At 42.7% G+C, this 12,642-nt stretch overlaps 1 protein-coding gene across 1 annotated transcript in view; it reads left to right on the forward strand.

Moving 5' to 3' along the window:
* Positions 1–780: 780 nt before the first annotated feature.
* Positions 781–12,642, forward strand: part of RXFP1 (relaxin family peptide receptor 1) — a 1,416,786-nt gene continuing 1,404,924 nt past the window's right edge. The window contains exon 1 of the mRNA XM_069243319.1: positions 781–1,248. Within this exon, the coding sequence (XP_069099420.1) occupies positions 1,089–1,248 (160 nt within the window). The 5' untranslated portion in view covers positions 781–1,088. The remainder of the gene's footprint in view (positions 1,249–12,642) is intronic.

Below are 12,642 nucleotides of genomic sequence, written 5' to 3' on the forward strand. Positions count from 1 at the left end.
TTAGTTCCACATTCCTTCCATCATTCGTGTTTGTTTGCTTTTGTTGCCCTAAGTGCACTGGGTATGCCAAGACATGGGTCTATGCCACTGGATTCAAGCTAGCCTGGCTGATGCAGGGTGATACCCTGAAACTGGTCCCAGGATGCTTGTTTCTGGTCTAGGAAGGACCTGGCCTGGCAGTTCAGGCTGGACTGTTCCCATGGGGAACAGGGTCATGACTGATTTGCATATTGCTGGGACCAAACTGGGGTGGCATGGTGAGCAAAATAATGTATCGATTAAACACAGATCTGTGACTGGGGGTGAAAGTCTGATTGGTTCTGCATTCCTTCCGTCGGTTATTTGTGGTTGTTTGCTATTAGGATTTAGGTTAGTAAAAGTAGATACTGATCGCAAAAAAGTTGGTCACAATTTGAGACTTTTAGAGAACAGCATTTTAGTACGTCTTGCCCATAGTTCTCTTTCTTACGGAAAAGAGAGCCATTTATTGAATCAGTTGCCCCCTCAGCCCTTCCTGCAGGCCAATTTATTGTATAAAACTATATCCAGAAAACAAATAACACACCAGCTGATTGAAAAACTGTAGTTTAGGATTCACTGTTGTTATTTTTTTCTGTGTTGTATCCTTCGACTTAGCAGTATGAGCAAATAAAGAGATGAAACTGTCATCCTAAATATCACTTCCGAATTTAAAAAAAAACGTTTCCTAAAATGCAATCTCGTTCTGCTGTATATTTTAAAATGAGATTGTCCTCTGTAGCCCATCAATTTCCCCCAAGCACAAGACACGGAGAAGATAGAGGGGAGGAAGTACTCTAATGGACACAACTGCTGCTCGCATTCTGTTTACGCTGCACGTGCCTTCTGCAGTGTCCAGAATCGGTTGTTGTGCACTCCCTTCACCATACGTGACACAGGATGCTGAAACAGGATCTATGAACAAGCAGTCACTGTGTGTTCCCATTCGGAAACTTCAGCCTCGCTCTCTTTGCCTCCACCCCTCGTACCTTCTGCTGTTGTGCTCGAGACAGAGAGAGGGACCAGCGAGGGAAAGGCGCGTGGAGCTGCCTGGGAGCGCCTCGCCGTGAATGCAGCCTCAGACTGCCGCCACGGGCAGTGCTCAGGGTACCGGCTGCGAAGTGCCTCCACCACAGAAACCTGGCCACTCTCGGGTGACTCCTGCGCGCTCTGGTACAGACATGAGAGCTCCTGTTTTCTTCCACCTCTGGTGGATCGTCGCAGTGAAGTGTGAGTACAATGTGTGCGGAGCTTTGATGCCGGGTGGATGAGTAGAGCTTGCGGTGGGTTTGTAATGGGACTGGGACTCTGTGGCAGGTGAGGCGCGCTCGAACTGTTGGCATGCCCTGCTCGGCGTTTGACACAGCTAGGGAGAGACAAAAGGGAAATAGGGCACAGGGGCAATGAACGCATGCTGTTTTCTTTTTCGAGTTGGAGTGGTCCGTGCATTGTATTGGATCCCAGATATACCATTTTCCGCTGGGACTCCGAGTTATGCTACATGCACCTGTTGACTTGGATAGTCGCTGAATTGGATGGACATCAAGGTTACCCGTGTTTCTGTGCGAAAAGGAAAGTGAAGCACAGAGAAGGTATTTATTTGCTCATGCGGGCAGACTCTACAGGGTCACTTCTCTCTAGTGGCACTTGAAGCTCGCGCTATGACAGCTGGACGCGCCGTGCAGGATGCGCGACAAACCTGAAAGTGTGGTGCTTCGAGGAGCTGCACACTGTGCCTGAGCAGCTGCAGCTGGTTAACCGTGACTATCTAGAGAGCTGTACTAATTGCCAAACTGGATTAGTACTTAGCTTCTGTTTCTCTACGTAACGCAGTGTGGCGATTCTCTCAATTTCGTAAAAAGAATGTTCTTGTGCCTAAATTGTTCTCAATTTCACCTATGTGTCACCTTTCTCTCTTAAATGATCTCTTGCCTCAGTGCAAGTCAATGCATACAAGAAGTTGTTCCTCGTGCGCGCTCAACATTTCTCTTGGATCACTGTATCTGTTGTCTCATTTCCATGGGCTTTTTTATCGTGGTGCATGTCTATGGGAAATTAACCGATTTATTAAACTCAGTTTCTGAGAGAAAATGTAGTTTTGCCAGAGAAGCAGGCACATAGAGCAGGCGTTCTCAGATCGCTTTGCTGTTGAAGGGAGTCCCCGCATCTGTTATAATTAATTCCTCGCCACCGGAAGACGCCTTGATGAATCTGAATTCATTTGATGGAATCTGTAATGAGGCATAATAAACGGCAAGAAAGATTGCCCCGAGAGGAGTTTTTCAAGTATCTCTAATGCATTTCCAAATGTCCCTCGCAAATCAAAGCTTTCAAGGGTTTTGGTTATTTGATGACTTGCAGCAGAATTAGGCTTACATCCTTTCATCAGTAACCTACCCAGGTCGAAGCACACCGCTAGGCTGTCCTGGCTCACACTGCTAGAACACAAATCACTGACGGCAAGGGAGTGATGACGGTGCTCTCTCTGATCTGGCAACTTCACGGAGCCTGTGGGTGAGGAAGCACAGCCATGGTTTGGATAACAGCAAGACAGGATCATGGAATACGAGATTCCGGTTCAGTTGCAAAACTGCCAGTAACTGAACAAAAACAACAACACCCTTTTAGAAGGAAGGTAAACAACCATATAAAATATTAAGAGCTGTGGAGAAGTGTGGCTCAATGGTTAGAGCGGCAGACCCTGAAGCAGAGATCTGGCTCAAGACCAGGGTTCAAGTCCCGCTTCGGCAGGTCTTGTGCTCAATTCCCCTTGACCAGATAATTCTCGCCTCGGTGCCTAATCTAATTTATGGGTCCCACTCTGCAACTCTGGGCAATAGCTTGCTTAATCTCCACAATGGCCCTGGCTTCACCCTGGGGGTGCTCAGGAGTGGGTGCCTCACAGGGAATAGTGCGCTATACAAGTGCTAATTTACATTTACAAGAGCTACAGGACAAATTTTTTGTTCTCTAACAGGCGAACCAACATGTTATTTTATGGTCACATCTAGGCTTTTCAGGCCCCGAAAATAACAAGATAACGGAAACGAGGGCAAGGAACGGATGTAAAGATGAACACACTTGAACATTAGCGTGGATTGGAACTTATTAAAACAAATGCCACTCTCAAACCCACTGAGGGCTGTAGAAAAACAGAAAGGGCCAAGTACACCAATCAATAGCACACGTGCTTGTCATCAACAATGCAAAGGGCACCTCTTTTGTGAAATTTGATAGGTTTGACAGCAGTACCATACCATCCATACATCAAGGGAGCTGGTCTGAAAATTGCAAACTCTGCCTACCTATTTATCCTGGCAAGTTTCAGTCCTTTATATTTTAATATTAACTTTCATTAGGAAAACTGTAATTCAAACAGGACGGTGGGCAGAATCAGAAAAAGAAAACTTGGGGTTGTTAGCCATATAATGTCATATCACTTGTGCTACATATTCCTTCATTATCAGATACTTGAAATTGCTTAAAGGTTGCACAGTAGCACAAGAAGCATAGATGCTAATGTATGCAGTGCAAATGTTGGGGTGTTGTTTATTATTACCAGCAGCCTCCAGCGAAATAAATTAAGTACAATTAAACACGTAATCAAGCTGGTGAATGGCTTGCAAATAATTTAATGACGCAATGGCTGACATCCTACCATTTTAAATAACCAACGAAAGGTAACAAGTAGGCCTTCATAAAAAAAAATCTAAATAAATTCAGAAACATGACTGGCCTTTACCCTATGCATAGAGCATTCAAAACCTTCCCTTATGTAGTCTCCCTGACAACACATTCCTGAGCTTCAATAGACGTGATGTGGAAGAAAGCCTGCTTTGTGCCTTGCAAACAATCTATGCATCAAGACATCTTATACGCTCTTCTACCAAAAATCTTCTGATGAAAACATCTTGTTTACGAGTATATCTGCTCCATGTGCTTCCAGAGCTCAAGTCTATGAAACAGACAAATGTTCCAGGATCACCATACCAAGAACACATAGGGCATGCATATTAGAGAAATCCACTGTCTATTCAAACTATACATGTTTCCTTATGTTCGTGTATTTTTAAGCCAAAATAAAAAGAAGTAAAAAGGAATTAAATCTAAAGTTGAACGTACATTTTGCAAGGTTCGTACTAAATGTATATTTAATCTGGGACCAACCCTAAAATGAGCTGGGGTTAAGATGATATCTAGAATCAATCCCTAATTGTGTTGGAGTCAAGGCGATATATATTTTTTGCTTGAACCTATGGTCATTGTTTCACCGAGTAGGAAAATATAACGCTGGAATCCTTGAGTGTACAACTAAGCGACAGATTTCTGCATCCAAGATCACGGAAGTAATTAGAGGCGTGGAACATGGAGCTGAGGCATGATCATCATGCCAGTCCCTGCTGTGCTGCCGCAGCCTTCACTGTGTGACTGCGCTCATTACTTGATTAAGTTTCTGTTTGAAGCCTTGTTGTGGCGGGCTTCCAACCTTCTTTTGTGAGAGGTCTTCTTCTAGCTAACTCCTTTGAAGGAAAATGCACTTTCTATACATTCTGAAATAGTTTTGTTCCTTGTACAAAACCACAATATTATGCTTAAATATTAGTTTAACGGAAGTAATTGGATCATGTCCCTCCCACTCTATTTATTTTGTAGACAAAGGTATTACGCTCTTTCATATTTCCTCCATGTTCTATTCGTTCTGAGGCTATTTAGAGTGTCTTTTATTATTGTTATGATGCCTAAAGGGGAACGGATCAGTCTACATGTAGCTAAACAGATACACTAGCAGGAGAGATGCTATTTTATAGCTCTAAGCCATATACCGCTTTTACCTTAACACATACAACCTAACATTGTAGCTACATTGTTGCTTCCTGCTAAATGAGCTACTCACACCAAGTGTGTTGTCAACAGTCACACCTTTATCCTCATAAAGTGACTGCAGTCCAATTATATATTTACATTTGTGTATTTGCATTTTACTTTGCTGTGTTTTAGTGTACAACTTTACACACACCAGAATAAAATCTAATGTTTCCAATATCCCAATCAGTTCCGAATATTTTTCTTCTCAGACATTTGCTACTTAGGTACTGCGTGTAATGGTGTATTGTCAATACATTTTACATGAAGGTTATGTGTGTTACTTTAACATATTTTATGCAATTCCACATCTGAGACTTACTATGAGGGACTCTGATGAACCTTATCCAGTTCTTGGTTTATTCCAGGATCTGAATTTCCAGAGTATTTGTTTTAAGTGTGCCTCGTAGTCTGATATGTACTAAATAGTCAAATGCTTTCCAGAAACAACATAGGACATTCAGCTGCATCTTCTTAGTGCACTGTGCTCACAAGTTTCCCAAGACTGCTTCTATTATATATGGTCCCTTCTTGCCGGTGCTGCCCTGTTATTTCCTTGTGGCTGTGGTAAAGTCCGAGAAGCGCAATCAGCAGACCGTAAAGGTCTGGCAGTGATGATTATTTTTAACAAAATGCTGCATTCCTACTTGAAAACCAAATCTCAGTAAGCCAGTGTGTACAGCATAACATTCAATAAACCAAGGACACCCAGACGTCAGTATGCCCCTTTTTCTTTCCCCACAATGTATTTATTTCAAACCAGACCAAGAAAACGTAGGTCATGCACACTAGACACTTCCACTGTCCATTCAAACTATACATGTTTCTTCATGCAGGTGTATTTTTAAGCCAAAATAAAAATATTGGAGGAAAAAAGGAATGAAATCTAAGTTATGTCCTAAATGTATATTTAATCTGGGACCAACCATAAAATGAGCTAGGGTTAAGATGATATCTAGAATTACCCAGACGTCAGTAAGCCCCTTTTGCGTTCCCCCAATGTATTTATTTCAAATGTGATTTATTTAAACCCATAGATAAAGAAAATGTATTCTGCGGCTCTCTTTTTTCAACCGCTCCTGTTTACCTGGCCACTAGTTATTTAACCTCTGTAACTACAAATGTTGTTAGAAGTATCTTATCATTTCCAAGACACGTGAGTACTTGCATCCTAGACTCAAGTTAATTACACACACTAAACGCTGATGCACAAATGGCATAACACATGAGTCCATATTTATGCTTGTGATTCGCGAAATGTGAACTTAGACTTGTATGTGAAGAATACTCAAACTTAAATGCCATGGCGACAGGCTGTGGCAAAAGTCAGTGAACACCATCAAACGTGCACATTTTTCACCGAGGGCAAACTTTCTGCTGGGTGCTTACACAAAGGAAAATGTTGCAGATTTACTTCTGTTAAGGGCATCAGTAAATACATTTTCATAGTGGCAAAGGGAAGGGAACACCCTCAAAATTAATGAATGGGTCGATATGTATGCAACTCCTTTTCTCCCTTGGGAAAATAATTTTATTTATGATGGTGGAACAAAAAAGTTCCTAATTGCAAATGCAGTTGTGCGACACGTTCATGCATGTGCAGATGTACAAAAAATGTAAAGGTGGGAGTGGCCTGGAACTCACAAAGAAAACCAGGGCCGGGCTGGCCGTAGAGGGCATCGGGCGTTTCACAGGCAGACAGGAAGGATGGGGGTGCGGTTTTGTTACTGGGGGCCGGTTTTGCAAGGGGTGCACTAATATCGGACTCGAGTACCAAATGCTGCAGTTCTTCACACTTGCACTTAACACCATGTGGTGGGGAAGGGAGTGGCTGGTCCAACAAAATTGCCAGGGATGCTTTAGGTTCCAAGTCCGGCCCTGACCAGAACTCTTCCTGTGAGTCTGATATCGTTTGTTTAACTACAGAAGCCCCTTTCTGAATATATTTTGTGATTCAGGCTCGTAATTTTCGAACTTACAAGGTACTAAACCCATCCCCGTATTAATTTTTGAAGCACACTATGCAGAAAATGCTCTCACCCACGCTTCCAGCTACACCACCCTTCCCGGTCATACTTATCTATCAACCATATTCATTGTTCTGCATCTATTTTCATCCTTCCTCACAGTGGAACACAACATGGGGCATTTAGATCTGCCTGGTGGAGATCTCTATGCCTTCAGAGGTAGCATTTCTGAAGGTAGTGAACACGTGCAGAGTGTCCACCATAGTTCAGGCTGCCCCTCAGCCAACTTTTTTGCTTCACAAAACAAAACTCCCAAGGTGAGAGATTGTTCTTTTAATACAAAAAGCCTAATGACGCTACCACCCTGTGAGTTTTCCCCCAGAGTGGGGTCAATTTTAAAATTTTCTGTTAAGCACCCCCCAGTTTTTTTCAGCCAGTCCTGAAGAAGAAAAAAACACATCTGACTGTCATTGGGAAAAGTGGCGAAACCATGATGGTGAGGCCGACTCTACACAGAAGAGGTAGGCCAACACCTTGGTTTACAAGATATTTTATTATGTATGTGGCTGAATACCCAGTACACGAGACTCTAAATAATCTCCTGAATTCGAATTTTGACTCTTGCCACACGATGAGATTTTGAATCTGCCTTGATTTGGTTCTCCTCCTGTCTTTAAAAAAGCGGATTTTCTGTCTCTTCATCTATCTCTTTCTCCACCTAACTGCAAAACAGTGGCGCCTCTCAAGGCTTGGCCCTTGGCCACCTCCTCATTCTCCTCTACGGTGCATCCCTCAGCAACATTATATCCTCTTTTTCCTTTCATGGTGCTAATATGCTGAGGTCACTTAAATACTTTTCCCTGTCCATTCGTCTTGGCATGTTCGTACAAGAAGACCCTGTGGTCACTGAAGCTGCATTCTTGCGTCAGCCAACATACAATTTCATCTGCGTAATAAGAAAGCAGATATCCTGTCTCTCTCAGTATGTTCTGTTGCCAAAGATGTTAGAGTGGCTAATTCTCCCGAAATCATTCATAATTTGCGATTTGTAGCTAGCATCAGCCCAAACTTTTCAGAAACAGCACTGAAATCTCATCAATAATGAATATCCATTGACTGATTCGGTCAGGGAGGACATCTAAAGGATGGTTATTTTATAAAGACAGAAGATTTTTTCTTTCTAGTAGTGACTTACAAAAAGTATCTTTACGATGGTGTTATGTGTTGCCATTAGCAAGACACGCTGGGGAAACCAAATGCATTCTATTAATTGAAAGAGAAGTTTAGTGGCCATCAATCTCTAAAGATGTCAGATTTTTGTTTTATAGAAATGTCTGCTATGTGTTTGCCAAAGGGAAAGTTTCACATTTTGCTCCAACGGAACTTTCATGTCTAATTCCTGTACATTCTGGGCCTTGACGCACTGTGTTGATGGACTTTATCATGGAAATGTTTGAAACTATGACTGAGTTTAATAACACTTTTGAGGTTATCGATCATTTAGCCTCAATGGCTCATTTTACTCCACTCAAAGGAATTCCACAGACAATCAAGCTAGCAGTTTATTTTACAACAGGTGGTTATGCTTTATTAATTTCTTTCTGTCTAGAATATTGACTGTGAAACTCAACATATTTCTCAGTTTGGAGATCTCGGTGCAGTTTAGTGCTCACCTTTCATCTAGCTGCCGTGATGGGCAGACTGAAAGGGTCAATGAAACTGTTGAGCAGTACCTTAGTTGTCCATTAACTACAAGATTGATGTCGGTTATAGGAGGCTGGCTCTCTATGTGGTGTGCAAAATCAGGCACACTGTGCAGACAGTCTGGGCAACCACACATTGGTTGACAGAGGTAAAAACTAGACTACCTAATGTTCTAATTTTTACAGTAGCTTGATCGAGCAATTAGGCCAATCTTGGAGAAGACAAAGCATTTGTTGTACTCACAGTATCAATAAAGCAAACACACACTCAAAGGAATAAATCAGGACCAATTTAGTCAAATACTTCTGATTTTTATAACATTTTTAGGACGAAGGTCATCAAAATTGGGTAAGTACTTTTTAAGTTATGATTTTTCAAAGTTTAGCGAAAATAGTCTTTTTGTACGTAATTACACTCCATAGGCATCAATGGGAGAAGACTTTAAAAATACATATGAAATCAGGCAATACGTTTACCAATGTCTCCTTTTGTTCTTAAGCAAAGGCCATCAAGAAGTCTTGTGGGCCAGCTGGCCGAGTTCGGTTGGTTCCCTGTTTTTGGCAGGAAGAGCTGCTGAAAAGTCCTTGGAGCTGGTTCAGGATCACTGCGGGGGACCACTTGAAAAAGCAATGCACAGGTGGATTTCAAGGTAAGTCCGCTGGGTCCCCTTGGAGTGTAGAGGTCGCAAGGAGTAGGGAACCCTTAGAGCACAGCTGGTTCTCCGGTGCAGGGCACAGGGAGGCCAGGTGCAGAGCAGATAGCTGATCCAAAGCTTTGCGCAAAGGTGCCCTTGTAAGCAGGAGGGAGGTCACTTTGAGAGTCGCTTGCAGGTCAGCAGGACCACTCTGGTGGGTGGTTCTGGTGGTTTTTGAAGTCCCCTGACTGGGGCTTCTTCCTGGTCCTTTTGGAGTCTGGTGTGGACTTTTCTTCTTGGTGTCCAATGTTGAGTGACCAGTATCCTTGGCTATTGCACGGTTCATCCGCTGGAGGGCGCAGTGCCACCAAACTTGACACACTTACAGGGTTTGTCCTCCAGGTCTGTTGGCTGAAATTTGGTCCAGCTGCAACATCTGGTTCCTTGGTCAGCAGCTGGTTGGTGAACTGGACTTCACTGGTCTTTGGTTCTTTCTTACAAAAGAATGATGCCTTCACCCTGGAGGGACATCTTCAGCAATTTTCAGAAGAGTTAAGGTCCTCTGGGGATTTGTGGAGTCCATCCGATGTCCAAGCAACCCCTCAGCAGTGATTGTCGAGTCCTGGGTGCAGCAGGCAGGGTTTTGCACCCTTTTCTTTGTGCACACTAAATACTGCATTTAGTGGGCTTTTTGGGGAGTACCTAGTAGTGACCAATTGGTCATCTACCTTAGGTTGGCTACACCCAATATGTGACCACTTCTTGTGGACAAAGTTCACTTCCCTATCCCTGATAGGCTATTCCATACCATGCAAGATAGAGTTAAATGAAATGGAGAGGTCACCTCACAAGCAACACTTTAAGGGTGGTGCAAGGTGGGGGAGGCTACTCCTCAAGTCGTTTGTGCATTTTCCCACTGTTCCTCCCAGCAACAGTGGTGGTTTGCAATTGGGGCAACCATCTGCTGCTAGCAGCATGGCTGGGAGTCAAGTTTCAATGGTGGTACACCCTTTGAAGCTCTCAGGCAGGGCTGTGCACATTCCCGGGGAAGGAGGTGGAACACCTCTGCCCAGGAAGGGCTTTGTTCTCTGGACACAGAGAGCACAAGCTCTCACCTCAGGTTCCAGAATCCTGTCTGGTGTTGGCAGGCTGGTTGTGACCAGCCGGCAACCATGGCAGAGTAGTTAGCTTCTGCAGGGGGCACCTCTAAGGTGGTGCCATGGGTAAATTTTGCAGTAAATCCAATACCGGTACCTGTTTGGATTCATCATTCTGAGTTGTTTGATGTCAAACAACCCCGGTGCAGAGTGAGCACCATGTAGCTTCGAAATTCGTACCGACCAGTGTCCTGCACATGCATGTAAAATGGCTGCTCTTCTCACTTACTATGTCCCAGGTTTGGCAGGGACACAGTAGGGGCATATTGCTCATGCATCTATGCACACACATGCAATATAGTGCACCCTGCCACAGGACTGGAAGGCCTGCCAGAGGGGTGACTTATCCTTATTGAATGCAGTGTGTAGTGGACAGGGCACACAGATTGAGTGCCATGTCAGTTGTGCATTTTATAATTTCACCAGGACACTCAGCCTGTGATGACAGTTAGGGGAGCACTTGAATGTCTGGTCCCTGAGGGTGGCACAATCTGTGCTGCTTCCCTCAGAGGCCTACCATTAGTACCTCATGCCCTGGATACCTTAGTACCATTTACTAGGGACGTATAGGGGCACCTAAAGGTGTTTCCAATTGTGCCAAAACAGTTTTGGGAAAGAGATCTACCCAGGGAACCTGGTTAGCAGGGGCCCTGGGCACTAACAATTTTGAAACCACATCAAATACATGGCAAAAAGGAGGGGCTTACCATGTCAAAAGAGGCCCTTTCTCACATTGGGGATATTCATTGCCAGGAACAAGGTTTCCATAAAAAAAACTGCATGCTTTTTTGGGATTTTCTTATTTGTACCACAGTCAGAACTATCATTTTCATACAACTGGTTTTGAGACAAAGATCAAAAATGTCCTTCAGTACAAGATTTTGTAACATATATAGAGCCAATCAGTCAAAGGCCTATAGAAATTTATTAGCAGCCAAGGTCTGCTACAAGACGTTTTCTGCTGACCATTGTAGACCCTTGTTAGGATTTCAAGTAGAAGGCCACACACTTCTACTAAACATTTTAAGTTAAAAAAAGTAATACATTCAATCCCAAGTTTATTAGTCCTTTTAAGATTACTAAAATTGTTAATCCAGTAATGGTAATGTTACAGTTACTTTATAGCCTGGCTGACCATCAAGTAGTTTGTATCTATTTAGCAAAAACTGTTACATATTGTACTAATTTCTCAATTGCTCCTACTCTAGCCTTAATAGAAGAACACCCTGAATATGAAATTCAGCATATTCTGGATTCTAAACTCCTTAGAGGAAGACTGTATTACCTAACTGAGTGGAAGGGAATTGGCCGAGCTGAACGATCATGGGAAGCAAAAAACGTACATGCTTCAAGACTGATAAAAATATTTCATCAAAATTATTCTTCCCAACCAAGACATGTGGAGGAAGAGGCTTGAGAAGGATAAACTGTCAGGCTCTGCAAACAGTGAGCTCATATAATGTCCAATCATAATACCCATTGCACATTTTAATTGTTTTGGAGAAATTTATAGTTGCATTTCTAGTTTACGAGAGGGCCTCTCATCAGCTGGCATTATCCAATGTGCAAGTGTTTAAAAAGACATGTTGTAGGTAAGATAGTTGCTTGTCTTCAGCATTTTGATTCCTGAACCACTGTGATTTTAAAGCCTTCAAGTGTCACCTCTCTTTCAGTCTGATTGCATTTCTCATTTGAAAAGAATGGTGGAGTATATGTGAAACCGGCAGGTTTATATTATCTCATTCACTGCATCCCTACCGTGTATGAGCTGTCACCTAACTTTCTCTGTCAAACATATGCTTTAACTCCTTTATGAAAAGTTTTTGAATGCATTAATGAGACTGTCCTCTAATGCTTGCATCAGTAGAAGTCAGCTGGCACTTACATACCTTTTAGTTTTCATTTTGCTTTATAGTTACATACTACAACCCCTCTATTCTTACACTAATTTCACAACCATTTTTACTAATGCTACCCGCTTCATGGGGAAGCATTGTCCCTGGTTACAGTTAGGAGAAGTACCTCAGAAGGTGGTATTTCAAACCCCGTTGCATTTCTATCTTTGCTTGTTAGTTGTATTAATTAGCCTATGACGTGTCCTTAGTTTCCTTTCCTCCTTTTACCCCCTTTTTCTGTGAGTTTTACAGCTTAGGTAGACCTTGTTGTGGAGATTTAATTTTTTGCCTTCTTGATGAAATAGAGCTATAGCAAAAGATGTATTTATTGAGCAATATTGCTTCTTTCTCCTTACAAATCATGTTGCATAGTGGAAAACTAGACTTTTCCAGAGATGACTCAA

Source organism: Pleurodeles waltl, chromosome 1_2 (assembly GCF_031143425.1).
Source record: "Pleurodeles waltl isolate 20211129_DDA chromosome 1_2, aPleWal1.hap1.20221129, whole genome shotgun sequence".
NCBI classification, from domain to species: Eukaryota; Metazoa; Chordata; class Amphibia; order Caudata; family Salamandridae; genus Pleurodeles; species Pleurodeles waltl.